The sequence below is a fragment of the Dictyostelium discoideum genome (assembly GCF_000004695.1).
Source record: "Dictyostelium discoideum AX4 chromosome 3 chromosome, whole genome shotgun sequence".
Taxonomy (NCBI): domain Eukaryota; phylum Evosea; class Eumycetozoa; order Dictyosteliales; family Dictyosteliaceae; genus Dictyostelium; species Dictyostelium discoideum.
In genome coordinates, this window is record NC_007089.4 from 5,762,431 (window position 1) to 5,787,430 (window position 25,000).

At 20.4% G+C, this 25,000-nt stretch overlaps 17 protein-coding genes and 1 non-coding gene across 18 annotated transcripts in view; 6 read left to right on the plus strand and 12 right to left on the minus strand.

The window, feature by feature from the left end:
* The window catches only part of DDB_G0282757 (hypothetical protein), a gene marked incomplete at both ends in the record, with an annotated part of 165 nt that extends 119 nt beyond the window's left edge, over positions 1-46 (plus strand). Inside the window, one exon of the mRNA XM_634953.1 lies at positions 1-46. This exon is cut by the window's left edge and continues 119 nt beyond it. Coding sequence (XP_640045.1) covers positions 1-46 — 46 coding nt within the window.
* A 770-nt stretch (positions 47-816) lies between these two features.
* DDB_G0282431 (hypothetical protein) lies at positions 817-2,133 on the plus strand (the record flags this gene model as incomplete). The annotated part of the gene is made up of 1 exon (XM_634954.1): positions 817-2,133. The coding sequence occupies one exon, from the start codon at positions 817-819 to the stop codon at positions 2,131-2,133; it is 1,317 nt and encodes a 438-aa protein (XP_640046.1).
* Positions 2,134-2,209: 76 nt separating this feature from the next.
* On the minus strand, positions 2,210-2,913 carry DDB_G0282433 (hypothetical protein; the record flags this gene model as incomplete). The annotated part of the gene is made up of 4 exons (XM_634955.1): positions 2,210-2,305; positions 2,353-2,517; positions 2,628-2,799; positions 2,885-2,913. 4 exons carry the CDS (start codon positions 2,911-2,913, stop codon positions 2,210-2,212), a joined length of 462 nt encoding a protein of 153 aa, XP_640047.1.
* Positions 2,914-3,183: 270 nt separating this feature from the next.
* Positions 3,184-3,745, minus strand: DDB_G0282435 (hypothetical protein; the record flags this gene model as incomplete). The annotated part of the gene is made up of 4 exons (XM_634956.1): positions 3,184-3,219; positions 3,301-3,330; positions 3,421-3,534; positions 3,617-3,745. 4 exons carry the CDS (start codon positions 3,743-3,745, stop codon positions 3,184-3,186), a joined length of 309 nt encoding a protein of 102 aa, XP_640048.1.
* Positions 3,746-4,747: 1,002 nt separating this feature from the next.
* On the minus strand, positions 4,748-5,561 carry DDB_G0282437 (hypothetical protein; the record flags this gene model as incomplete). Its single annotated transcript, XM_634957.1, has 2 exons — positions 4,748-5,158; positions 5,301-5,561. 2 exons carry the CDS (start codon positions 5,559-5,561, stop codon positions 4,748-4,750), a joined length of 672 nt encoding a protein of 223 aa, XP_640049.1.
* Positions 5,562-5,976: 415 nt separating this feature from the next.
* On the minus strand, positions 5,977-6,435 carry DDB_G0282439 (hypothetical protein; the record flags this gene model as incomplete). The annotated part of the gene is made up of 2 exons (XM_634958.1): positions 5,977-6,147; positions 6,304-6,435. 2 exons carry the CDS (start codon positions 6,433-6,435, stop codon positions 5,977-5,979), a joined length of 303 nt encoding a protein of 100 aa, XP_640050.1.
* Positions 6,436-6,735: 300 nt separating this feature from the next.
* Positions 6,736-7,407, minus strand: DDB_G0282441 (hypothetical protein; the record flags this gene model as incomplete). Its single annotated transcript, XM_634959.1, has 3 exons — positions 6,736-6,774; positions 7,046-7,180; positions 7,273-7,407. The coding sequence occupies 3 exons, from the start codon at positions 7,405-7,407 to the stop codon at positions 6,736-6,738; spliced, it is 309 nt and encodes a 102-aa protein (XP_640051.1).
* Positions 7,408-8,126: 719 nt separating this feature from the next.
* DDB_G0282443 (hypothetical protein) lies at positions 8,127-8,516 on the minus strand (the record flags this gene model as incomplete). Its single annotated transcript, XM_634960.1, has 2 exons — positions 8,127-8,195; positions 8,271-8,516. The coding sequence occupies 2 exons, from the start codon at positions 8,514-8,516 to the stop codon at positions 8,127-8,129; spliced, it is 315 nt and encodes a 104-aa protein (XP_640052.1).
* Positions 8,517-9,220: 704 nt separating this feature from the next.
* On the minus strand, positions 9,221-9,623 carry DDB_G0282445 (hypothetical protein; the record flags this gene model as incomplete). Its single annotated transcript, XM_634961.1, has 2 exons — positions 9,221-9,391; positions 9,492-9,623. 2 exons carry the CDS (start codon positions 9,621-9,623, stop codon positions 9,221-9,223), a joined length of 303 nt encoding a protein of 100 aa, XP_640053.1.
* Positions 9,624-10,062: 439 nt separating this feature from the next.
* Positions 10,063-10,344, minus strand: DDB_G0282447 (hypothetical protein; the record flags this gene model as incomplete). The annotated part of the gene is made up of 1 exon (XM_634962.1): positions 10,063-10,344. The coding sequence occupies one exon, from the start codon at positions 10,342-10,344 to the stop codon at positions 10,063-10,065; it is 282 nt and encodes a 93-aa protein (XP_640054.1).
* Positions 10,345-10,947: 603 nt separating this feature from the next.
* On the minus strand, positions 10,948-11,748 carry DDB_G0282449 (hypothetical protein; the record flags this gene model as incomplete). The annotated part of the gene is made up of 2 exons (XM_634963.1): positions 10,948-11,302; positions 11,396-11,748. 2 exons carry the CDS (start codon positions 11,746-11,748, stop codon positions 10,948-10,950), a joined length of 708 nt encoding a protein of 235 aa, XP_640055.1.
* Positions 11,749-11,934: 186 nt separating this feature from the next.
* DDB_G0282451 (hypothetical protein) lies at positions 11,935-12,538 on the plus strand (the record flags this gene model as incomplete). The annotated part of the gene is made up of 2 exons (XM_634964.1): positions 11,935-12,191; positions 12,289-12,538. The coding sequence occupies 2 exons, from the start codon at positions 11,935-11,937 to the stop codon at positions 12,536-12,538; spliced, it is 507 nt and encodes a 168-aa protein (XP_640056.1).
* A 183-nt stretch (positions 12,539-12,721) lies between these two features.
* Positions 12,722-14,967, minus strand: DDB_G0282759 (hypothetical protein; the record flags this gene model as incomplete). Its single annotated transcript, XM_634965.1, has 4 exons — positions 12,722-13,199; positions 13,459-13,993; positions 14,105-14,551; positions 14,961-14,967. 4 exons carry the CDS (start codon positions 14,965-14,967, stop codon positions 12,722-12,724), a joined length of 1,467 nt encoding a protein of 488 aa, XP_640057.1.
* A 125-nt stretch (positions 14,968-15,092) lies between these two features.
* med1 (hypothetical protein) lies at positions 15,093-17,499 on the plus strand (the record flags this gene model as incomplete). The annotated part of the gene is made up of 3 exons (XM_634966.1): positions 15,093-15,812; positions 15,931-16,190; positions 16,305-17,499. The coding sequence occupies 3 exons, from the start codon at positions 15,093-15,095 to the stop codon at positions 17,497-17,499; spliced, it is 2,175 nt and encodes a 724-aa protein (XP_640058.1).
* Positions 17,500-18,577: 1,078 nt separating this feature from the next.
* Positions 18,578-18,778, plus strand: DDB_G0282455 (hypothetical protein; the record flags this gene model as incomplete). The annotated part of the gene is made up of 1 exon (XM_634967.1): positions 18,578-18,778. The coding sequence occupies one exon, from the start codon at positions 18,578-18,580 to the stop codon at positions 18,776-18,778; it is 201 nt and encodes a 66-aa protein (XP_640059.1).
* Positions 18,779-19,149: 371 nt separating this feature from the next.
* On the minus strand, positions 19,150-19,230 carry tRNA-Ser-GCU-6. The gene has a single exon. It is a non-coding gene; the product is annotated as a tRNA-Ser (tRNA).
* Positions 19,231-20,847: 1,617 nt separating this feature from the next.
* arrA (ADP-ribosylation factor-related) lies at positions 20,848-21,441 on the minus strand (the record flags this gene model as incomplete). The annotated part of the gene is made up of 1 exon (XM_634968.1): positions 20,848-21,441. The coding sequence occupies one exon, from the start codon at positions 21,439-21,441 to the stop codon at positions 20,848-20,850; it is 594 nt and encodes a 197-aa protein (XP_640060.1).
* A 1,607-nt stretch (positions 21,442-23,048) lies between these two features.
* The window catches only part of grlH (G-protein-coupled receptor family 3 protein 8), a gene marked incomplete at both ends in the record, with an annotated part of 2,393 nt that continues 441 nt past the window's right edge, over positions 23,049-25,000 (plus strand). Inside the window, 2 exons of the mRNA XM_634969.1 lie at positions 23,049-24,200; positions 24,299-25,000. The exon at positions 24,299-25,000 is cut by the window's right edge and continues 441 nt beyond it. Coding sequence (XP_640061.1) covers positions 23,049-24,200; positions 24,299-25,000 — 1,854 coding nt within the window. The remainder of the gene's footprint in view (positions 24,201-24,298) is intronic.

Genomic DNA, 25,000 nt, shown 5'->3' on the forward strand with positions numbered 1-25,000 from the left:
TGTTCTCCTTTTAGCTCTCTTAGGTTGGATCAGCAGAAAGAAATAAATTTAAACAACAGCAAATAACGAATTTTTATTAGAATAAAAGAAAAAGAAAAAGAAAAACAATAAGAAAATAAAAAATAATAAAAAAAAATAATAAAAAAAAAAAAAAAAAAAAAAAATGTCAAATTAGGAGTTAAATTATTATTATTAATATTATTAATATTATTATTTTTATTTTTATTATTATTATTATTATTATTATTATTATTATTATTGGAAATTTTAAATAAAAAAAAAAAAAAAAGACTATTAACCATAAACTTTTACATTGCTTCCCTCAAAACTTTTGGTGGTAGTTTATTATTTTTTTATTTTTTTTATTTTTTATTTTTTTTATTTTTTTTATTTTTTTTTATTTTTTTGATTGCAGTGTTTTTGTAATTTATTATTATTTATATTTTTTATAATACTGTATTGAGAATATTTGATAGCTCATTAGATTATAATAAAATAAAAAAAAAAAAAAAAAAAAAAAAAAAAAAAAAAAAAAAAAAAATGTATTTTTGCAAATTTGGTTGTTGTGTTTATTTCTAATTAATTGTTGGTGGCAAAATAATTCTCTTAAAATTATTGTTTTGGTAATAAGGATTTTTAATTTAAAAAGGATATTTTCTATGTTTAAATTTTTTTTATTTTATTTTTATTTATTTTATTTTTTTATTTTTATTTTTTATTTTTTATTTTTTATCTTTTTTTTTTTTTTTTTTGTGTTTGTAAAATTTTCAAAAACCAAAAATTAATTTTTTCGTTGTTTTTATTTATTATTCTTGAATGAATCAACAAATACAACAACAAAAACAACAACAACAAACCAATGATGAAGATGATGACATATTATCAAATGTATTTTCAAATACATCATTTATAGTTGATCCGGATTCTAATTTTAAAAAAGAAGAAAATACAAGATTAAAACAATATAAATCAATAAATTCAAATCAACATGAAAAGAGAATTCAATACTTTTTAGATAGACAAAAAGAAAAGAGAAGAAGCTTATTATCACATGTTAGACAATTAATTACATTACCAACAAATGATACTTCAATTGAAATTAATACAAATACTAATACTACTACTAATAGTAATAATAATATTAATAATAATGATGATGTTTCAATGAATGAAGATGAAAATATTTATGATAATAGTAATAATAATAATAGTAAAAATAATAATAATAATAATAATAATAATAAAAAAGATAAATTTAAAGAAATTAATAAAAAAAAACAACAAAATAAATCAACTAAACAAGATTTATTATATTCAAATCATTTAATGTTAGCAGAGGGTATGGTACATATACCAATTACTTTAGAGAGAGAATGGTATTGTGTACCTGTACCACTTGGATATCGTTGTTTAGTAATCTCACAGAATGATTGGACAATAGTTAGATCAGCAGAGAATGGTCAAGTTTTAAAGAGATTTAAAAGTTTATTACCATTTGGTAGTGAAGAATCAAGAGAATCATGTCCACCCCAAAATCAGCATTGTATATTAGATTGCATATTTCAAGATACTGAAAATACCTTTTACATTTTAGATATCCTATCTTGGAAAGGTTATATATTATATGATTGTGATACTGAATTTAGATTCTTTTGGAGGGATTCGAAATTATTAGAATCAAAGTTACATCAAGGTCAACAAACAAAACAAAAAGAAAATCAAATAGAAAAAGAAAATGAAAATGAAAATCAAGAAGAAAAAGAGGTTACATTTTTATCAATACCATATTTTAGTTCAAAGGTTGATTCATTAGAACAAATTAAATTTGACTATTTATTAAAAAGAAATAATGCCAACACTGATAAACAAATTTTACAATATAAAACCGAATTTTTATTATTTTATCATAAATCATCACATTACGAATTTGGTACAACTCCTTTATTTTGTTCTTTAGCTATTGAATATATTGATACCGTTATTGAAGTTTTAAATTATAGAAATCAATATGGTACAGAGGAGGAGGAGCAAGAAGAAGAAGAACAAGAAGAAAAATATCAACAAGAAAAAGAACAGATTGAAAATAATTATAGTTTTAATAGTAGTGATAATGACTATGAAATGAATAAATAAAATTACTTTTTTTAATAATCATTGTTTTATTATACAAATATCGCTTTCATTTATTTATTTATTTATTTTTTTTTTGTTAAGTACATATATTTTCTTTTTTTAATTCTTTAATTCTATTTTTTAATTCTGTTTTTTTTTTTTCTTTTATATAAGCCAATTTATTTACTTGGAACTTGTAAAAGATATAATTAAATAAATTAAAAAGAAAATGAAGACTACAAAGAAAATTAAATACATCATATGACTACTTGTTGCTGTTTTTGATAAATCTGTTAATTTTTTCATTGTACCTGAAAGTAATGCTTGTGCACCTGACATATCTGCGTTTAAATTATCTAAAAGTGAATTACTTTCTTGAACTTGTGATTCAATATCTAAAACTACCTATTATAATTATTATTATTTTATTATTATTATTATTTTCAAAAGTTATTAAAGTGTTAAACTAATTTCCTTTAAAGTGTAATATTGAAAAACTATTTTGTAAAGCATACTCTTTTTAAAATATTTGCTTTTTGATTCATTGCTTCAATGGTTTGATCATTTTGTTGTAAAAATAATTGTTCTGAGTTTATTTTTTGGTCATTACCACCTCTGTCATAATTATTTAAACTATTTTTAAAGTTTTCTTCTTCTTCAAAACCTAATATATTTCTATTCTTTACACTATAAAAAAAAAGAGTAAAAATGTTAGTGTAATGTATTTTTAAATATGTTATTTTAAATTATATAAAACAATTTAATATCATACTTTCTATCCATTTTATTATCTCTTTTCATTTCATTTATAAAATACAATTAATAATAATAATAAATAAACATAAAAAAATAAAAAAAGAAAAGGAAAAAATAAAAAAAACAAAAAAAAAAAAAGAAAATTAAAAATTTAAAAATTTAAAAATAAAAAAAAAAAAAAAAAAAAAAAATTTTAATTTTTTTAATTAAAATAACACATATGCATTTATTAAAAAGACGAATATATATTTTTGGAAACACTTTAAAATTTTAATTTAATATCTTTTTTTTTATTTTTTTTTATTTATTGATTTCCTACATAATCGAACATCTACAATTTCCACCACAACCCTATTTATAATATTAATAAATTAGTATTAACTTTTTTTTTTTTTTTTTTTTGGGAAATAATTAAAAATTTTTAAAACTTACACATATATCACAACCACAACCGAGGCAATCCTACAATTTTATTATTATTTTTTTTTTTTTGTCAGTATTTCCAAGTTTATTTTTTTTTTTTTATATTTTACTTTAATTTTTACTACTTACACAACCACCAGCCATAGAATATATAACTCTAATATTTGAGGATTCTTCAATATGAAGTTTATATAATGATTTTTTATCATATCTACAAGGTAATTTTTTATTTTCCAATTCAATCTAAAAAAAAAAAAAAAAATTAATATATTAATATTAATTTACTTTTAATATCTTAAAAAAAATAGGTTAATTTTTTACATACATTAATAAGGTGTGTGTCAGTTCCAGTTCTATCATGTATCATTTCTTTTAAATCCTCTAAAGATGTATTTTTATCATCAACATCAAAGTCAAGTGTTTCATTACTTGCTAATTTACAATGAACCTTCATTTTTTTTTTTTTTATTATTTGTATAGCTTTTTATTTATTTAATTTATATTTTTTTTTTTTTCTTTAAAATTATTTATTTTAATTTCTAATTTATTGACTTTAAATATTTTTTTTTTTTAAAAAAATAAAATAAATAATTTTTTTTTTTAAAGATCTATAAAGGAAATAAAAATTAAAAATTAATAAAAAAAAAAAATAAAATATAAAAAAAAAAAAAAATAAAAAAAAATTAAAAGAATAGATCCTTCACATGTTTGTGCATTTTGGAAAGAATTATAATTTGTATATTTTAAAAGAAAATGCAATGTTTTTTAAGGAAAAGTCGAATTATTAATTTTTATTAAATTTTTTAAAAAAAGAATTAAAAATTGTTGTTGTATTTATTATTTGAATTGGAATTTATTGGAAATTTTTTTTTTTTTTTTTTTTTTTTTTTTTTTTTTATTTAACCAAAATTGATTTTGTGGTTTTGGAATTACATGGACGAAAGAAAAACAAAAAGTAAATTTAATTTTTTTTTTTCTTTTTTTTTGATTAATTTAAAATAAAATAATATAAAATAAAATATAATAAAATAAATAAATTAAATGTATATTTTTAAAATTTGTTAATTGTCCTTTTTTATTTTTTTATTTTTTTATTTTTTTTTTTTTTTGATTTAATAAATAGAAAAAAATTATTTTGTTGGTTGTAATTTTTTATTATTACTTTTTATTATTACTTTTTTTATTATTTCATTATAGTTATTTAAATATTTAGATTTTTATTTAATATATGATTAATTATTAAATAAAAGTGTTTAGATAATATTTGTTAAGCTTTGGTATAAGTTTTTCTTTAAAATTTTAATAGAATTAGTAACCCTTTTATTATTGTTTAAAGTTCATTTGAGTAGATTTCTAATCTTAGAGAAAGGAAAGATTAATCTAAGCACTATAACATTTTTTTTTTTTTTTTTTTTTTTTTTTTTTTTTGTTTTCAAGTCCTATTACTTTTTTTTTTTCATAAAATATAATAATCTTGAAATCTATTTGATGAAGGTAAAGAAATACCACCTCTAACATTACTTGATAAACCCATACTACCACTAACATCAATACAAAAAATTACAAATGAATCGTCTTTTTCTTTTTCTTTTTCTTTTTCTTCATTTTTATTTTTATCAATTTCTTGATTTGTTGTGGTGGTTGTGGTGTTATTTATAATTTCAGGTTCTAAAATATAATCTACTATATTTACCTTTGGAATTTCTTCATCATCAAGAATAATATCATCAGGTATCCAAAATGAAAGTGGTACATCAGGATTCAGTCTTTTCTCCTCTTCGCCATTAATATTAATATAGTGAAAATAGACAGACACATTAGATCTTGGACGTGGAATGGCTTCGATTTCTTCTTGAATCTTAATTTTCTACGACGATAAATATCCTCAATCTTCTCTAATTCTAGACCATTTAAAATAAGTTTCTCTTGTTGACTGGATTCCTCTTTCTCTTTTTGTCTATTTCTTGAAGAGTTTCTTAATTTATCCCATTCTTCACTAGTCAGCTGACTATCTTGTGTTTGTTGAGCAGTTGCAGAGCAGGCTGTAGTTGAGCAGGTTGTTGTTCAGCAGGTTGCTGAGAAGGTTGTTGAGAAGGTTGTAGAGCGGATTGTTGTTGTTCTAAAGAAAGGTCCAATATGTTTTGTTGATGTTTTCGTATAAAAAATCGCAATATTATTAATTTTTGTTGCAAGGCAGGAAGATTCCCAGAATCAAGTTCTTCTTCTTCATCCTTGGAAGTAAAAAAATATTTTGATCCAAAATCAAACATTTTTATGTTTTTTTTTTTTTTTTTTCTGAGATGATTTTGTTTTTTTTTTTCATGAAATTTTTTTTTTATTTACAGTTTTTTTGGGAAACATATTATTTTTAGGCTTAAACATTAAAAAAAAAGGCTGCGATATTATTCTTTTTTTTTTTTTTTTTTTTTTTATTTTATTTAAATATGGAAATAAAAAAAATAAAAAAATTTATTTAATTATTTAGAGAATAAAGAAAACAGATTATTGTTTAACTTATTTAAAAAATTTATTTATTTATTTATTTATAGAATAAAGAAAACAGATTATTGTTTATTTAAATCTTTAATTTATTTTATTTTATTATTATTATTATTTTTTTTTTTTTTTTTTTTTTTTTTTTTTTTTTTTTTTTTTTTTTTTTTTTTTTTTTTGTCAGTAGTCCAATTATAAAATTGTACAATGACAACCTCCACCTAAACCACAGCAATCACAACCAGCGCCACAACCACCATTAAGGTCATAGAGGACTCTAATGTTTGGGGAATCTGTTATTTTGAAATTTGATAGTTTCTTTTTATCGAATCTTGTTGGTAATTTTTTACTATCTATTTCAATCTGTAATAAAAGTTTTATAATATTAGTAATTGATATTTATTTTTAATTCTTTTACTATTATTACTATTATTATTATTATTATTATTATTATTATTATTATTATTATTATTATTATTATTATTATTATTATTATTATTATTTAAAATAAAAAATTACAATTTGGTGTTCAATTGGAATTCCATGAAGGTTATAAATTTTTGACTTTATATCACTAATTGAATTATTATTATCAATATCCAATTCTAATATATTCTCTTCAATATTTGGTAGTTGGCAATTAACTTTCATTTTTATTATCTATTTATTTTACTTTAAATAATTTTTTATTCAATTATTAAAATAAAATGTTTTTTTTTTTTTTAATTTTTAGTTTTAATTCATTTTTCAATTATTTTTTATTTTTATTTTTTTATTTTTTTTATTTTTTTTATTTTTTTATTTTAAAATAAAAAAGTCCTTTTCCCCTATTTGGAGGTTTTTTAAATTATGTTTCCTTTGATATGATCTATATTCTAAAATAGAAAAAAAAAAAATTAGATATTTTCTTAATTAAAAAAAAAAATTAAAAAAATTAAAAAAAAAATAAAATTAAAAAAAAAAAAAAAATAAAAAAAAAGCTTTTTTATACTTTTAAAGAATAAAAAAAAAAAAAAATAAATAAAAATGAAAATAAAAAATATTGTTTAATTTAAAAAAAAAAATTTCTTTTTTGAAAATGGAATGAAATTTATTTAGTTTATAAGATATTTATTTTGCACAACCCGCTGATATTTTCAAAATTATTGGACAACACAATGACATCCCCCACCTAACCCCTAAGATAAAAATAGATTTTTGAATTGTATTAGAATTTTTTTTTTTTTTTTTTTTTTTTTTTTTTTTTTTAAATTAAACATACACATATGTCGCAACCTCCTCCACAACCACCTTCAAGGTCATACATCATTCTAATATCGGAATTTTCAGAAACTTTAAAGTTTGATAATTTCTTTTTGTCATACTTTGTTGTTAATTTCTTTTTGTCCATTTCAATCTAAAAAAAAAAAAAAAAAAAAAAGAAAAAAAAATTTTAATTAGTATAATTATTGATTAAAATTATTTTTAATATTTAATAAAATATAATACAATTTGGTTATGAATTGGAGTTCCGGTTTTATCAAAAATTAGGCTCTTGAGGTCATGGATTGATGTTTTTTCTGGATTTAAATCAAACTCTACGGTTTGATTTTCATTATTTGGTAAATGGCAATTAACTTTCATTTTTTTATTTGTTTAAATTTATTATTCTTTATCTAATATTTTTTTATAAGTATGTAACAAATTTTTTGTTTTTTTAAAAAAAAATATTTGTATTTTTATTTTAATTTATATTTTTTTTTTTTTTTTTTATATTTTTAAAAAAAACCATTTTTTGACCTGTTCCCTAAATTATAAATAAAAAATAATCTATATTGTCATTTATAGTATTTTATTAAAAAAAAATTTAGATGTGTAAACCATTCTGTTTAAATTAATTGGTTTTTTTTTTTTTTTTTTAATTATTTTTTTTTTTTAACAAAACTATTAAAAAATGAAACATTACCATTGCAATTTTAATTTTAGTTTTTTTTATTTTTCCTAACAATTCAAGTAAATTCTAAAAAATATAATAAATTAAGAAAAGGAAACTGGTTTTATGAGAATAAAAAAAAAACTATCCATTATTTTATTTTATTTTCATTAATGTTTAAATTTTAAAAAAAATAAAAAAAGTGAAAATGGAAATATTATTTTATGAATAATTTAAAGTAACTGAGAAAAAAAAATAAAAAAAAAAAAAAATAGATGAAACACAAAAAATTAAAAAGACAAAAATAAAATAATAATAAATTGTATAATTTTAGGAATAACTTTAATTTCAATACGAAATAAAAAATTATGTAATTTTTATTTATTTTTTATATATATAGTTAAATAGGTTTTATTTTTATAGACTTTTTTTATAGAATTTGGCATGAGCAACCACTTGCTACACCACCACCTCCTTCTAATGAATAAACCATTCTTAACTAATATTTAAATATTAGTATAAATTTTAAAATTAATATTAAAAAAAAAAAAAAAAAAAAAATATATATATATACATATATATATATTTTAAGAATAATAATTACACTTGAGTTTTCTGCTAAATGTAATTTTGATAATTTTTTATTATCATATCTATTTGATAATCTTTTTGTATCAAATTCAATTACTTGATTTGAAACAGGTGTACCAGTTTTATAATAAATTATATTTTTTAAATCATTAATGGTGGTTTCTTTTGGATCCAAACCTTCAAATTGGATAATCTCTTTTGTACTTGGAAATTGACAATGAACTTTCATTTTTTTTATTTTTTTATTTTTAAATTTTATTTTATGTAGGTGAAAGCTATTTAGAGATTTTAAATAATTAAAAAATTATTTATTATTATTACTATTATTTCAAAATGATTTAAGTGAATAGAAGAATTAAAAAAAAAAATAAAAAAATAAAAAAGTATTTATAGGATCAAAATTATTAAAAGAAAAATTGACCCGGTCCTCCCATTAATTCTAAAAAAGGAAAAAAAAGAGACCCGTTCAAATTTTTAAAAAAAAAAAAAATAAAAAAAAAAAAAAATTAAAAATAAAAAATTAAAAAAAAAAATTAAAAAAATAAAAAATTTTAGATCTAAGATTTTCAAAATTTTGTTTTTATATTTATCTTTTTTATAATTATTTGAAGATCTTGTTATTGTAGATTATAACATGTATAAACTATTTAGTTTCTATTCTTTTTTTTTTTTTTTTTTTTTTATCCAAATTTTCAGAGGGTTTAAAAAAAAAAAAAAAAAGTTTTTATTAATTTAACACATACTTAAAAATTTAAAAATAAGGTAGTATCATAAGATCTACACCGAAAAAAATCTTAAAGTAAAAAATACTTTACATAATTTTTATTATTAATTCTTTTTTTAAACACTTTATTTATTATTTTTTTTTTTTTAAAACCTTTTTTTTTTTTTTTTTTTTTTTTTTTGATTCTACTAAAATTAACTTTTTAAAAACTATAAAATTTGACATACGCATTCACCACCACCAAAACCACATAAATCACATTCACAACAAGACCCACCCAAATCATATAAAATTCTAATATTTGTTGACTCTATAACTTTGAATTTTTTTAATTTAAATTTATCATGTTTTTGAGACAATTTTTTATTATTTAATTCGATCTATATAATTTTAAATAAAATAAAATTAAAATCTTTTAATTTTAAATAAAATAAAATTAAAATCTTTTTAAAAAAAAAAACTAATAATTTAAACACTTACAATTTGCATATCTATTGGTATTTTTTCTTTTTCATATATAAAACTTTTTAAAATATAAATAGTTGGATCAATTTGTCCATTCATATCAAATTCTAATATTTTATCTGTTGGTAGTAAACATTTAATAATCATTTTTTCAAACTTATTTAAATTTTAATTGGAAAAATAGAAATTTTAAAAATATTAAAACAAAATAATTAGTAACAATAAAATAAACAAAAAAAAAAATAAATAATAATAATAATAATAATATTAATAAATAATAAATAAAAAATTTTTTAAAAATTAATTGAAAAATAAATTAAAATATTATAATAAAATTAATTAATAAAAAAAAGTAAAAAATAAACAATACAATAAACAAAACCCACAAACATTATTATCTAATAATTCCATGTATAGTATTTCGAAAGTGGGTAGTAGGTTTCTTTAAAATTATATTAAGTATATATATATGTATTTTTTTTTTTTTTTTTTTTTTTTTAAAATTTTTCTTTTTATTATTTTTTTTTTTTTTTTTTTTTTTTTTTTTTTATTTAAATTATAATATTATATATTGTTTTGAAATTGTTTATTTCTTTTTCTTCATAGCTTGTTTACCTTGACCTTTCTTAATTTCTGGTTTACCTCTTTGTTGATCTCTTTCACGAGTTTCTACCTTTGTGAGTGCTTTATCATCTGTATTACCAATCATATGTCTTGAAATTAATGGTTTTGAATAATATTGAGTTAAATAATCACCAATTAATGGTTTTCTAAGATATTTTAAACCCATATTTGGACTACCTTCTGGTCTAAATCCAAAAATTCTTAATGATGCTGAATATGCACTTTGTAATTGTCTTGCAATCATTTTTTATTTATATATTTATATGTACAAAGAATTTCTTTATATATATATATATATAATAAAATATAATTTTATTATAAAATTGATGAATTTTAATAAATATATTGATAATGATATTGATAGTGATATTGATAATGATATTGATAAATTAAGGTATTATTATTATTTATAATTAATCTATTAGTATACTGTATGAATTTTGAGTTTTTCTGAATAAACTGCTACTATGGTATAAAATGATAATTAATAATAATAAAATTTAATAAAAACCTACCTAATATAGAATTTAAAAAAAAAAAAAAAAATACAAAATATTTGTGTTATTATTATTATAATTTAGAAAAAAAAAAAAAGTTATACAAAAAATTGGTTTGATCAATATTTTTCGTTTCAAAAAAAAAAAAAATTTAAAAAAAAAAAATAAAAAATAAAAAAAAAAAAAATAAAAATAAAAAATGTGAAAATAAAAAAAAAATAAAAAATAAAAAATTTCATATGAAATTCTGTCTTTGTCGTTTTTGGAAATAAACAAAAAATTGTAAAATGATTTTTAATTTTTTTTCTAAACACTTTTTTTTTTTTTTTCCATATAAAAAGCTCTAAATACTATTCATCTTTATTTCTATTTATATTTAAATTATTAGGATTTTTTGAAGATTCCATTGCATCTAATACCACATTTAGTGAGGTTGAAGCAACTAACATTTTTTTAATTTCAATTAAATCCTCTTCATCTAAATCACATTCACCAGTACGTTTATTTTTAAATATTTCTTTTAAAAGTAATTCAAAACCTTCATCTGTAAGATCTTTATATGAAAATTTATCATCCTCTATAATATCTTCATTCTTTGATTTTAAAATTACTGGTTTTATACTTGACTCTTCTTCAACTGTTATATCTTCATTTAAAAAATTTCTTTCCATTTTATTTTGGTGACTTTCTAATTCTTGGTCTAAACTATTATAATAATAATTATTTATTATTTTAAAATTTAAATTTTAATACTAATGTGGGAAAATAGTAATATTATTATAATCATAATTATGTTACATTATTTCCCAATCTTCATCTGTAAATTTCACAGGTCGATAAGAATTTTTTGAAATTTTTTTTTTTGTAAGATCTTCAACTACTGAACTATGATATTTTCCTTTAAATGGTTGATTATTTCTCATTCTATATTCATGATCTCTTTTGGCTTGAATATTTTCTATTGTTTCTCCATATTCCTCTTCATCATCATCGTCATCAAATATATTTCTTGATTTACCATAAAAACGTTTTTTATTATTATTATAATTATTATTATTAACTGAATATATATTTATATTAAAAGAGGTAATTATATTTTTAAAAACATCTTTAATTATTAATCTATTATTATTATTACAAATTTTAATCATTTTTTTATTTTTTTATTTTTTTTTTTTTTTTTAATTTTCGTTTTAATCAAAAAAAAAAAATAAAAAAAAAAATAATTTTTATCCAACTTTTTTGATTTTAATTTTTTTTTTTTTTTTTTTTTTTTTTTTTTTTTTTTTTTTTTTTATGTAAACTTGTAAATTAAAAAAAAAAAAAAAAAAAAAAAAATGGCACAAAATAATAATAATAATAATAATAATGAAACAGATACAGAAAAAGTTGAAAGATTAAAAAAAAAAATTGAAAAAATTAAAGAAGATAGAATTGAAAATGAAAATAGTTTAAAAGATTTACGACTATCATCTAGACCAACATATTTAGCTGGTGGTATATTTGGCGCAGCTGCAATTTATTATAATTTAAAAAAAAAATCAAAATTAGCAAAATTTTCATTATTATCATCTGGTTTAATTGTTTTTTCTGGGTAAATAAATAAATAATAGATAAAATAAAATAAATAAATTAAAATTTTTTTTTTTTTTTACTAATCAATATGAAATAAAAAATAATAAAATAAATAGTCATTTAATTGATCGTGGTGAGGAGAAATTTGGAACAATTTTAGCAGGTGGTGTATCAGCAATTTTATCAGGAACAACTATAGCAAGTGGATTTAAAAATAAAAAAATATTACCATTGGCATTAGGAACTGTTGCTGTTGCATCAATGAGTTATCATGGTTTCTTTTCATTATATAATAGTTTGGATCAAGTTAAAGAATTAATTGATACTCATGATGAAAATGTAAAAATTATAAAACAACAAAAATAATAATAATAATAAAAATGAAATTATATAAAGAAAAACAATAATACATATATATTTATTTTAAAATTTTTTTTATTTTTTTTAAAAAAAAGATATTATAATAGTGGTAATAGTAATAATAGTAATAATAATATGATAATATGATAATATACAAATTATGTATATGTAATTTTTTTTTTTTTTTTTTTAATTTGCTAATTTAAAAGTAGTTTCTTCACAACCATATGCTTTTGGTGATAATTGAATTAAAGTATGTAATGGAATATTAATGAAGGGGCATTCTTCTTTAACTCTACCTTTGAGATAAGAATAGAGACAACGAAGAGTGGCTTGATGAGAAACGATTAGGACTGGTGATTTAGTTCTTTCCAATTCTAATAATAGAGGTTCAAGACGTTGAATTACATCTTCATAACTTTCACCTCTTGGATAACGATATTGAAGTTTATCAGAATCACGAGCAGCCCTTTCATCTGGCATTTTCTCTTGAATTTCTTCATAGGTCATACCATCGCAAACACCAGCATCAATTTCATCCAATGCTCTCATTACAACCTTTGGTTGAGAGATATATTGAGCTGTACGAATTGCACGTTTCAAACTTGAGGTCCATACCACAACTTCACCATCGTAGCCGTCAGCACGGACTTTTGAACACCATTCACTAATCCAAACGGCCAATTGGTGGGCGTAGTTATCGCCACGTTCAGTGAGGTCGCTGTCGCCACCAATACGATTTTGGGCGTTGAACTCGCTCTCGCCCTGACGGGTCAACCAGATGGGACGGGGGTGGAGGTTGGAGGTTCATGAGGAAGAACACCACCCTGCTTGGTATGTACCCGGTGATGTTATTCACCTCGATCTTCTTGCCAACATCGAATAGCTTTATGTAGCGAGTTTTCTCGCCCTCCACAGTCTCATACACTTTTAGATAATGATTGATTCTATCACGAAAGTCTTGCACGGCCTTGGAGGGATCCACACCCTGGTAATCGGGTGACAATAGTTTGGTCTCCTTAATGTTATGTTCGATCACTGATGCATCATTACAAATTGATTCTACATAAACCACAGTCATCTTTTCACGAGTGCATCTTTTCTCTACTAATTGTCTTCTCTCGTTGGTGGAGTTGGTCGCATCGTAAATACCAACCCTACCACCGTTATGCAACCATGATATCATGTCGTCCAATGCCGCAACTGCCATATGCAATCTCGCCTTTATACCCTCTGGATTATGTGGATCAAAGAAGTCATGTGGTTGTCCTGCACCAATTCTTAATCTTCTATATTCTCCAACATTAAACACCTTGGCTGGTACTAACATCCAATTTAACATTCTACATATCTTTCTTGCAACATATGTTTTACCTCTTGCTGGTAATCCAACCATTACTAAAACTATCTTTTCTTTATCTAATCCTGTATAACCTTGTGATCTTTTTTTTGTATCTTCATCTTTTTAAAAATATAAAAAAAAAAAAAAAAATTAATTAATAATCTTTTTTTTTTTTTTTTTTTTTTTTTTCTTTTTTTTCTCTCTCTCTCTCTCTCTCTCCTACAACTTACTATACTCATGTCTAATTAATAATTCTTGATGTTCTTTTATATCATTAACATCAATAACTTGTTGTTCTTTATTTGTACCTTTATCAATTATAAGGAATTGAATATCAACATCTTTTGGAAATTCTGGAAACTTTTGTAAAAATAAAAATTTTAAATCTTCAACAGAAATACCTTTAAAATATGCTTTTTTAACTCTATCTTTAACTCTAAAAAATATTTCTCTACTATTTGGTATTGACGATGATGATGTTGTTGTTGTTGATGGTGTTGGTGAATTTACATTATAATTATTATTGTCATTATTATTATTTATATTAAAATTATTACCATATCTATTTGAAGAAGGTGATGATGACCCTGCTATATTACTCCCAGGTGGTGATGAAGATGGTGATGATTTCGGTATTGAATAATTTGATTCATCATGGTCATTATGATTATTATCTACTGTTATTTGCGTTGTAAATATATTATTTTATGATATTGATTTATGCATTTTATAATTTTTTTTTGTATAGCTGTTTTTTTTTTTATATTTTATATTTTTAATTTTATTTTTATTTTTATTTTAATTATTTTTAGTACTATTTTACATTAAGGGAAAAAAAAAGTTTTTTTTTTTTTTTAAATTTGGTTAATTTTTTTAAAAATCAAAATTTAAATTTATTTAAATTTCTTTTTTTTTTTTTTACTTTATTTCACAACAAAACTTTTATTAGAAAAAAAAAAAAAAAAAAAATTGAAATTTCAAAAATTTTATAAAAAAAAAAAAATAACCCCTAGAATAAAAAAAAAAAATAAAAAATAAATAAAAAATAAAAAAAAAAAAAAATATCCTGCATCACACCACACTAACAAAACATTTTTTTTTTTAATTTTTTGTTAATTTTCATTTTTTTTAATTTTTTTTTTTTAATTTTTTTTTTTATTTTATTTTTTTTTCATTTTTCCCCCATCCATTTGATTTGAAGATTGGATATAATAGGAAATGGATCACCACAAACAATTGACATTACAAACCACATTAGAAAGTTGTAATAATTTATATAATTTATTATTTAATAGTATTGGCTCAATTAAACCATCACAACAACAACAACAACAACAACAAAATCAAAAAAATACAAATTCAGTTACATCTAATACAAATATTATAAATGATCAAGAGATATTTAAATTAAATAAATTTCATTTATATGGTGAGAATAATATAGATGAATTATATAATTCAATAGAATTACAATTACAAACTATTAAATTCACATGCCAACAATATAGACAATGGGATAGCACAGAAAGAGATTCAATTAAATTTTTTAATACTCAAAAACTTTATAACCAATCACAACAACGTGGTAATTTAGTTTCAAAAACTTTATTTGATTGTTCATTACTTGGTAAAATTTATTTAAATCAACAAAAAGAACAACAACAACAACAAAAACAAAAAAATAAACAACAACAACAACAACCACAACCATTAGTTGAAGATTTATCAAAAAATATTTCAAAAACAGTTGAAGTTAAAAGAAAATTAGGTTTATTAGCAGGTAAATTACAAGAAATGACAAATGAATTAAATAATAAATATTCAACATTCTCTGTATTGGATGATTTATTAGGTTTATTAAAAAGTAATACTGAAATTGATTATAATTCAGATTCATATGTTAGTTGTAATATTTCTTCTTCAACTTTTTTATTAGATGTAAGTTTTTTTATACTTTCCACCACCACCACTTCCACCATCACTACCACCACTACCAACATCACCACCACCAACTCCAATTTATTAAATTTTATAAATTTATATATATTATATTTAGATTGATATTTATCATAATGGTGAAATTAAAGAAGTTAAACTTGTACATATTTTAACAACTACTGGTGAAGTTGAACCAGCTGAACAACAATTTAATGATGAATTAACCAATTCATTGAAAACAGATATGAAAGAATTCATTAAAAAAGTACAAAGAATTTGTGATTTAGATTTACTATTTAGAAAGTATAAACATTTTGATTTACAAAAAGCATTTTCAATTTTACAATCTGATTTTTTAAATATTTCAATTAATTCAAAGTAAGTTTTTTTTTTTTTTTTTAAACTTAATTACAATCAATCAATGAATAAATAAATAATGAATAATAAATAATAAATAATAAATTTTAATTAATAAAATTTTATAAAAAAAAGTATAAAATATATTGATAATAAAGAAATTGAAATGAATAAAGGATTTGGTGAAATTAAATTAGATTGTTGTGGAGTTTTAATTAAATATTTTCAATCATATATTGAAAAGATATCAAAGATGAATGAACCTTATTCAATAATGATTGAAATGGAATCATCAGCAGTTACAAATAATGGTTCATTAATTGATCAATCTGAATATTCAAGATTATCTTTAAAAACTTTATTACAAAAACAACAACATACTCAACCATCAGCTCAAACAGATTATTCAGAACAACAACAACAACAATCAATATCAACACAATTAACATCAATTGAATTTAATGAGAAAGATTGTTTAGATTGTGAACCACTTTCATCAATGTTGGAAAGTGATTCAATATTTTCACCAGTTAGATTGGTTTGTAAATTAAATAAACCAATTTTAATTACAAATCAACAATTATCAAAAATTTTAAATTTATCAAAAATTCATAGATCATCACAACAGCCATCCCAACAACAGCCATCTCAACAACAACAACAACAACAACAACAACAGCAACAAAAGAAATTAAATTCAGTTGATGAATCAATGAATGAAAATGGTGATAGTAATATTATTGAAAATATTAATGAATTAATAAAGAAATATTCAATTCAAAATCTTTTAATATCATCATCATCATCATCATCATCATCAAATGATTCAAATATTTCGGTGAATGTTGATAATAGTTTTGATTGTGAAGTTTATGGTATGAAACAAAGATATTATTATACAGGTGAATTTGAATTAGGAATTGAAATTTCAAGAATACCAATTTATCATCCAAGTCAAGTTTATCCAACAATTCAATTATTAAGACAACAAATTGTATTTAATATTTTATTTAAAAGTTGTTTTCAAAATTTAAATATCTCTAAAAGTGATGATCATCATAATATTATTGATAATAATAATGATGTTAAAATTTTTGAAATCACATCAAATCCACCAAATTCTATAAATATAATATTTTTACATCCAATTGATAATAGTTTTAACTCTATTGATATCTTTATAAAGAATAATGGAGATTTAGAAGCTTTCTATTATGATAATACAACAAATATCCAACCAAATATTCAAAAATCAACTTTATTTACAAAAATGTTGATAAAATCTTTATCAATTTCAGTTTCTTTAGCATGTTTTTTTAAAAATAAATAATAGTAATAATAATTAAAAAAATAAAAAAACATTCTTTGGATTATTATATTTTATAAAATTAAAATTTTTTTTTTTTTTTATGTTGTAGCAAACTACATTATTTTTAGGTATTTTTAACGACCTGCACCAGGTTTTTAAAAATCTAAAATTGAAATTTCAATTTCAACCTTTATTCATGAAATTTCATTATATATATATATATATATAATCTCGTTAAATATATTCTCATTTTTTTTATATTTATAGTCAAAATCAAAAATAAAAATAAAAAGACTAATTTTTTAATAAATAATTTTTATTATTTTTTTTTTCTTTTTTTTTTTTTTTTTTAAGAAACTGTGGCTGACTAATAATTTTTTACCTATATTGAAATAAAATGTAATTAAAAAAATTTAAAAAAATAATTAGTAAAGTGATTTATTTTTTTAAATTTTAAAAAAATAAAAAAAATAATGAATATAAAAAATTACATACATTCTGGTTTTTTCAAAGACACTAACAATACTCATATTTTCTAACCAAAAGTTTAAATTATTACTAAGATTAAATATTCCAGGCTATTAGTGCCAACTGGGCCAATACAAACCCTACTAAGGGATTATGGTTTAGTGGTATATTTTTATTATTAATTTTTTATTTTAAGATTTAAAATAAAATCTTAAAAATACTAAAAGTTAATAATATTTAGTGTGTGGGAGAGATATTTTTTATTTATTTTATTATTAAATTGGGGTAATACCCAGTAAATCCGAAAAATCAAATGTTTTGTATTTGATTTTCACGATATCTCGCTGTGCGGTCAAAATAAAATTAAATAACAACGAAAAAATTAAATTACCAAAAAAAAAAAAATTAAATTACCAAAAAAATTAAATTACCTAAAAAAAAAAAAATATAAATTGTGTGCTCCTGCTGGTATTTTTTTATTTATTTTACTTTTAAAAAATAGGAATATAATTTAAAAAGGTAAAAAATAAATAAATATATAAAAGAAAAACTTTTTAAAAAAAAAAAATATATTTATATATTAATATAGTTTTTTTAAAAAAAGATATAGAACTAAAAAATTCAAATAATCATGTTAAAATTTTTAATAGCTATTTTAGTGATATTCTCATTACTTTCAAATTTAAATGCAGTAAATGCAGATAAATATAACTGTGTCTCCAAGTGTGCTTTTGCTGATCCAAATTATTATAAACTTTGCGCCTTTGGAACCAACGGAAAAGCTTGCAGAGAGATAGAAGAAAGATGTGTAAAGGGATGTCCAGATCATTAATAAAAATGATAAATAAATGTAAAGTTCATTGTTACTTTACGAATTTCAGTTTTATGAAAACTGAAAATAAAAAAAAATAAAAAATATAAACAATTTTTCGTTTTTCACTTCCAATCTAAATAAAACATTCTTATTATCTATTTTTGGATTACTAACATATTTAATTATATAATTACTTTATTATTATTGTACTTTACAGTTGTAATTTTTTTATATAAGATGACTTGAGATGAGTAACTGGAGTGTCTAATTTTAGGAATTTTAAAAAAAAAAATCAAATAATTTTTGTTCGATTGATGTTGAATTATCATAAATTGATTTAATTCAACAGGAATCGAACCTGTGATACAGGTTTTAATGCACTAAAAATTCGACACCTGCAGGGTTCGAACCTGCGCCTCCGAAGAGAACGCCTTAGCAGGGCGCCGCATTAACCACTTTGCTAAGGTGTCATTGAAAACCAAATGGGTTATACACTTTGCTAAGGAGTTATCGAAACAAAACAACAACAATCTCTTTTTTTGACTATCTCAAGGAGAAGCAAATAATAATTGCGTTATCCAATTCAAAAAAAAAAAATCTCTTTTTTTGATTATTTCATTTTTCATATAAAAAGACTTAAAAAACAAATAAATAAATAAATAAACTATTTTAAAAAGCCATATTTTTACTTTATTGTAATTTATTATTTGTTTTGTTTTGAAAAAAGAAAAAGATAATCAAAAACAACAACAACAATCTCTTTTTTGATTGTTTCATTTTTCATATAAAAAGACTTAAAAAAAAAAAAAAAAAAAAAAAAAAAAACTGGGAACCAATTTAATCAGAAAATTTCCAGATTTTTAACTTTTTAAAGTAAAATAAAAAAATAGAAAGAAAATAAGATGAAAATTACAATCAACACCACAAATATTAAGCAACACAAATGCCTACAAAAAATAAGTGAAATTGTGGATAAAACTCAAATAAAAAAAACAATTCAAATATGTCATCAAAATCAATCATGAAACTGATGATAAAATAAAAAAAGATTTAGAAAAAAGTTTTGACAAAAAAGATGTTTTAATCAAAAGTAATAATACAATTCAAAATTTGAACCTAAAAAAAAAAAAAAAAAAAAAATAAAAATGCAAACTAACCCCTCTTTTAGAGACCCTGTAAAAAACTACAAATAAAATGAGATCTAGCATCTCAAGGAGAAGCAACTAATAATTGCGTTATCAAATCCAAAAAAAAAAGTGTCATCGAAAACCAAATGGGTAATACACTTTGTTAAGGTGTCATTGAAAACCAAATGGATAATAACTTTCTTAAGGTGTCATCGAAAACCAAATGGATAATACACTTTGTTAAGGTGTCATTGAAAACCAAATGGGTGATACACTTTGCTAAGGTGTCTTTGAAAACCAAATGGGTAATACACTTTGTTAAGGTGTATCGAAAACCAAATGGGTGATACACTTTGCTAAGGTGTCATTGAAAATTATTTGAGTGATACACTTTGCTAAGGTGTCATTAATAATTATTTGGGTGATACACTTTGCTAAAGTGTCATTAAAAACTATTTGAGTGATACACTTTGCTAAGGTGATACACTTTTCTAAGGTGTCATTGAGAACTATTTATGAAAATTTTAAAGTTCACCTAATTTTTGGCCGGTCTTTAAAAAAATTCATATTGATATTCAATAAACCATTCGATTGGGTTATTTACACCCAATCATATTGTATTTTTAGAATATTCATATGCCATAAAAAATAAAAATATGATAATATCCTCTAAAGTAATACTCTGCAAACTCGATTTCGAAAAAATAATAAAATGATGTGTTATCTGAAATTTTTGTTTAATCATTTTATCTTATTTCCAAAAAAAAAGAATAAAAAATGATAAAATTAAAAAAAAGTAAAATGATAAAAATATTAAAAAAAAACAGATTTTATAAATTTAAATCTGTTTTTTTTTTTTTTTTTTTTTTTTTTTTTAGGTTTTAGGAGTGCCTCTATTTATCAATACCAAATCAATATTAAAAATAAATAAAATTTTATTATTTTAATTTTTAGTTGAAACTAATAACAATTTTCAATTAACCATTCAATTCCTTTATTTATACCTAATCCTGTTGCACTACTTGAATATTCAATATGCCATTTTTTATTGTATTTATTATCGTCATTTGATAATTCTAATAGTATTTCCAATTCTGAAATTGTTATAGGATTATCACGATTAAGTTCATAATAAGTGTGTCTTTGATCTTCCTTAAACAAAAATTCTTTATCATACTTATTTAAATAAATTAAAATTGGAATTTGTTTTAAATCAATTTGATCATTTAATAGTTTTAAAATTTCAAATTTAACTTCATCAATTTTTTCTCTATCTAAACAATTAACTACAAATATTATTGCCGATATTTCTTTATAATAATATTTCCATAAATTATTATTTATTGAACAACCACCTTTAACATCGAATATAGTAAAAGTTGCACCATTTAATTCAATATCTTCATAATTAAACCCAATTGTTGGTATGGTTTTTTGAATTTTATTAGTTTTCATTTTATATAACATTGTAGTTTTACCACTATCATCAATTCCAATCATTAATATTTTTTTACCAATTTTACAATTTGTTAGTTTAAATATTAAATTTCCCATTTTTTTCTTACAATAATTTTAGGTATTTATAAAAAAAAATGATTTTTTTTTTGTTTTGAAAAAAAAAAAAAAAAATAAATGAATGAAAAAATAAATGAATGAAAAAATAAAAATAAAAAAAAAAATAAAAATAAAAATATAAAAAAAAACAACAAGGCAATTACCTTGTCAGTTAAAAAAAAATAAAAAAAATAATAAAAAATAATTGATGATATATATCTTTAAATAATTTAATATTGAATAACAACGTCTAACATTGCATGTGGTAAAATTTAAAACTTTACCAAAAATTAATTTTTGGGTTATTAGTTTTTTAAATTTCTATTTATATAAAATAATAGTTTTACCCCTTATCATCAACCATTAATGCTCCTATTATCAATTTTTTGATTTTAATATTAAATATTAATTTCTCTTTGATTTTTTTATCTTTTTTTTTTTTTTTTTTTAGATATTTTACAACCAAAAAAAAAAAAAAAAATTAAAAATTAAATAAAAAAAATAATTCTTTTAAAATAAATCATTAATAAAAATCTTTATTTATTTATTTATTTTATTTTTTTTTTTTTTATTTTTTTTTATTTTTTTTTATTTTTTTTTTTATTTAGATTTCGTTTCTCCGTGTATTAAATCTTTTTTAATGGGTAAAATGAAACCAAAAAAAAATGGAAAATTTGCAAAATGCACATTCACTTCCCATAGTGCACTCGCTTTTTGACCAATAGTTCGTTTTTGCTATAAAAAAAAAATTTTTTTTTTTTTTCATCAAATGGATTTTTTTAAAGCATTAACTTTTTATTTTTTGAAAAAAAAAAAAAATTATAATAATATAATTTTAAAATCTGAAGATGTTTTTTTTTAATATTCTCTCTGTTTTTTTTTTTTTTTTTTTTTTTTTTTTTTTTTATTGTTGTATTAAAATATAAATATGTGTATGTTAAAAAAATAAAAATTAAAAAGATTTTCAAAAAACAAAAATAAATATAACAAGTAAGAAAAAAAAAAAAAAAAAAAACAAATCATAAAAACCACACGTTCAACGAATTTTGTTATAAATAAACGAAATCAAACGAGATATCATCGTTTTTTTTTTTTTTTGCTTTTTTTTTTTTGTCAATCATTCATACCATTTTTTTTTTTTTTTTGAAAATATCTGGTGATTTTGAATTTGTTTAGTTTTTTTTTTATTTTATTTTTATTTTATTTTATTTTATTTTTTTTTTTTTTATTTTTTTTTTATTTTGACAAATTGATATAATCACCTTCTTGGTAGCAATAATTTTTTTTTTTTTTTTTTTTTTTTTTTTTTTTTTTTTTTTTTTTTTTTTTTTTTTTTTTTTTTTTTTTTTTTTTTCATAACAAACATTTTTTTTAAATAAAAAAGAGATAAATTAATACTAATAAAAATTAAAAATAATAATAATAAATAAAAAAAATAATAAAAAATAAAAAAATAACAAAAACAAAAATAATAAAAATAGACAAATTAAAATAAAAAACCCTAAACAAAAAAAAAATAAAAAAATAAAATTTTGAACATACACAAAATTCGTAAAGGGGGTGATTTTTTTTAATCAAAAAAAAAAAAATTAAAAAAATAAAATAAAATGAAAAATATTTTAAAAATTTTAATTTTAATTTTAATATGTATAAATAAAATAAATTGTCTTGATGGAGATGGAAAACAATTTAGAATGATAATGTTATTATCAGCCAATGTAAATGATATGGGATTTAATAATATGATGAATCAAGGTAGAATTGGAGTTTCAAAGAATTTACAAATTGAAGATTCAAGATTAATAGTAGTAGATGGAGAGAATGATACCAAAGCCTTAGTTGAACCAATCCTACAAAATGAAGATATCGATTTCGTTATATGTTCTAGCCAAGGTCATACTGTCGCATGTAAATATTTTGCCGATAAATATTTAAAACATCCAACTGTGAAAACCCAATTCTTAATCAGAGGAAGTGGTTCCTCAACAGCCAATCTAATCCAATTCAACTATAACTTTGCCTCATGCAACTACATGAGTGGTTACTTTGCCGGTTTGCATACAAAAACCAATAAAATCGGCTTCCTTTCACCGGGCGCCCCAAAGGTGAATGATGCTTGGGTGTATGCATTCTGGCTTGGAGCAAAACAAGTTAATCCAAAAATCCAATTTTTCTACTACAACGTAGGTGCATTCTTAAATCCAGACGCTTCCGAAAGAGCCACCAACGATCTATTGGAGAGAGGTTGTGATGTCATTGGTAATACATTGGATGATTTCTCAAGTGGTATCACAATTATGTCCAAAGGGTATCGTACGATTGGTACCAATGGTTTCCCACAAAAACTGATCTATGGTGAAAAGATTCTATACAGTTATGCCTACAATTGGACTAAACTATTCTTACCAATTGCTATGAGTGTCAAAGCTGGTATTACCAATAATACCAATGGCTATGGTGATTTCAATCTTGATGAAAGTAAAAACTTTTTCAATATAGAATATAGTTATGGTGTTAGCACTGATACAATCAATAGAATGAATCAACAAATTACCTTTTTAAAATCAAATTCAAGATTTACTCATCCATATTATTGTAATGAATATTTGCCAGAATATACTAAAAAAAATAATTTAAATTTATCAACTTCACCAACTGTTAATAATTTAATTTGTATTGATCATTCAACATTTTTAAAAATTAATCCACCATTTCCTGGTATGACTTATTTAGGTATTTATAATATATCATTAGTTGAAGTAAATATTATATTTAAAAAAAAAAAAAAAAAAAAAAATTATTTATTTTATTTATATATTAATTTTAAAATTTTATTATTTTTTTTAAATTAAAATAGGTTGAATTTTCACAATCAATCCAAAATGGTTTTTCAATTACAACTGGTATTTTAATTGGAATTACAATTTTAATGATGATTGGTATTATTAAATATAGTAAAACTCCATCAATGAGATCAGCAAGTCCAATTTTCTTAAATTTTATATTAGCCGGTGGTATAATTGTTTATATTGGTATAATTGTTTGGGTTGGTCCAATGAGTACTCATTCATGTAATGCTAGACTTTGGTTAGTTACACTTGGTTTTTCAACATTAATTGGTAGTTTGGTTGTAAAGAATTTTAGAATTTGGTTAATTTTTGATAATCCAGAATTGAAATCAATTAAAATTACAAATTATCAATTATTCCCATGGGTTGGTGCTTGTTTAGTAATTAATATCATATTAATGGCAATACTAACAAGTGTTGGTGATTTAAAACAAATCGATGCAATGAATATTGATTCGTTAGGTAAATATGAGTATATGAAAGTTTGTAAAATGAATAGTTCTGGTGCATCAACATTGTATACGATTTTAGCATATTTCGCAGCACTACTATTGGTTGGTGTATTTGTATCATGGAAGATTAGAATCGTAGATATTCTAGAGTTTAATGAATCTGGTGCAATTGCAAATACATTATATGCTATTAGCTTTTGTTTATTCGTAATTGTACCATTGATGATATCACCACAAGATATGCAATCAGAGACTATT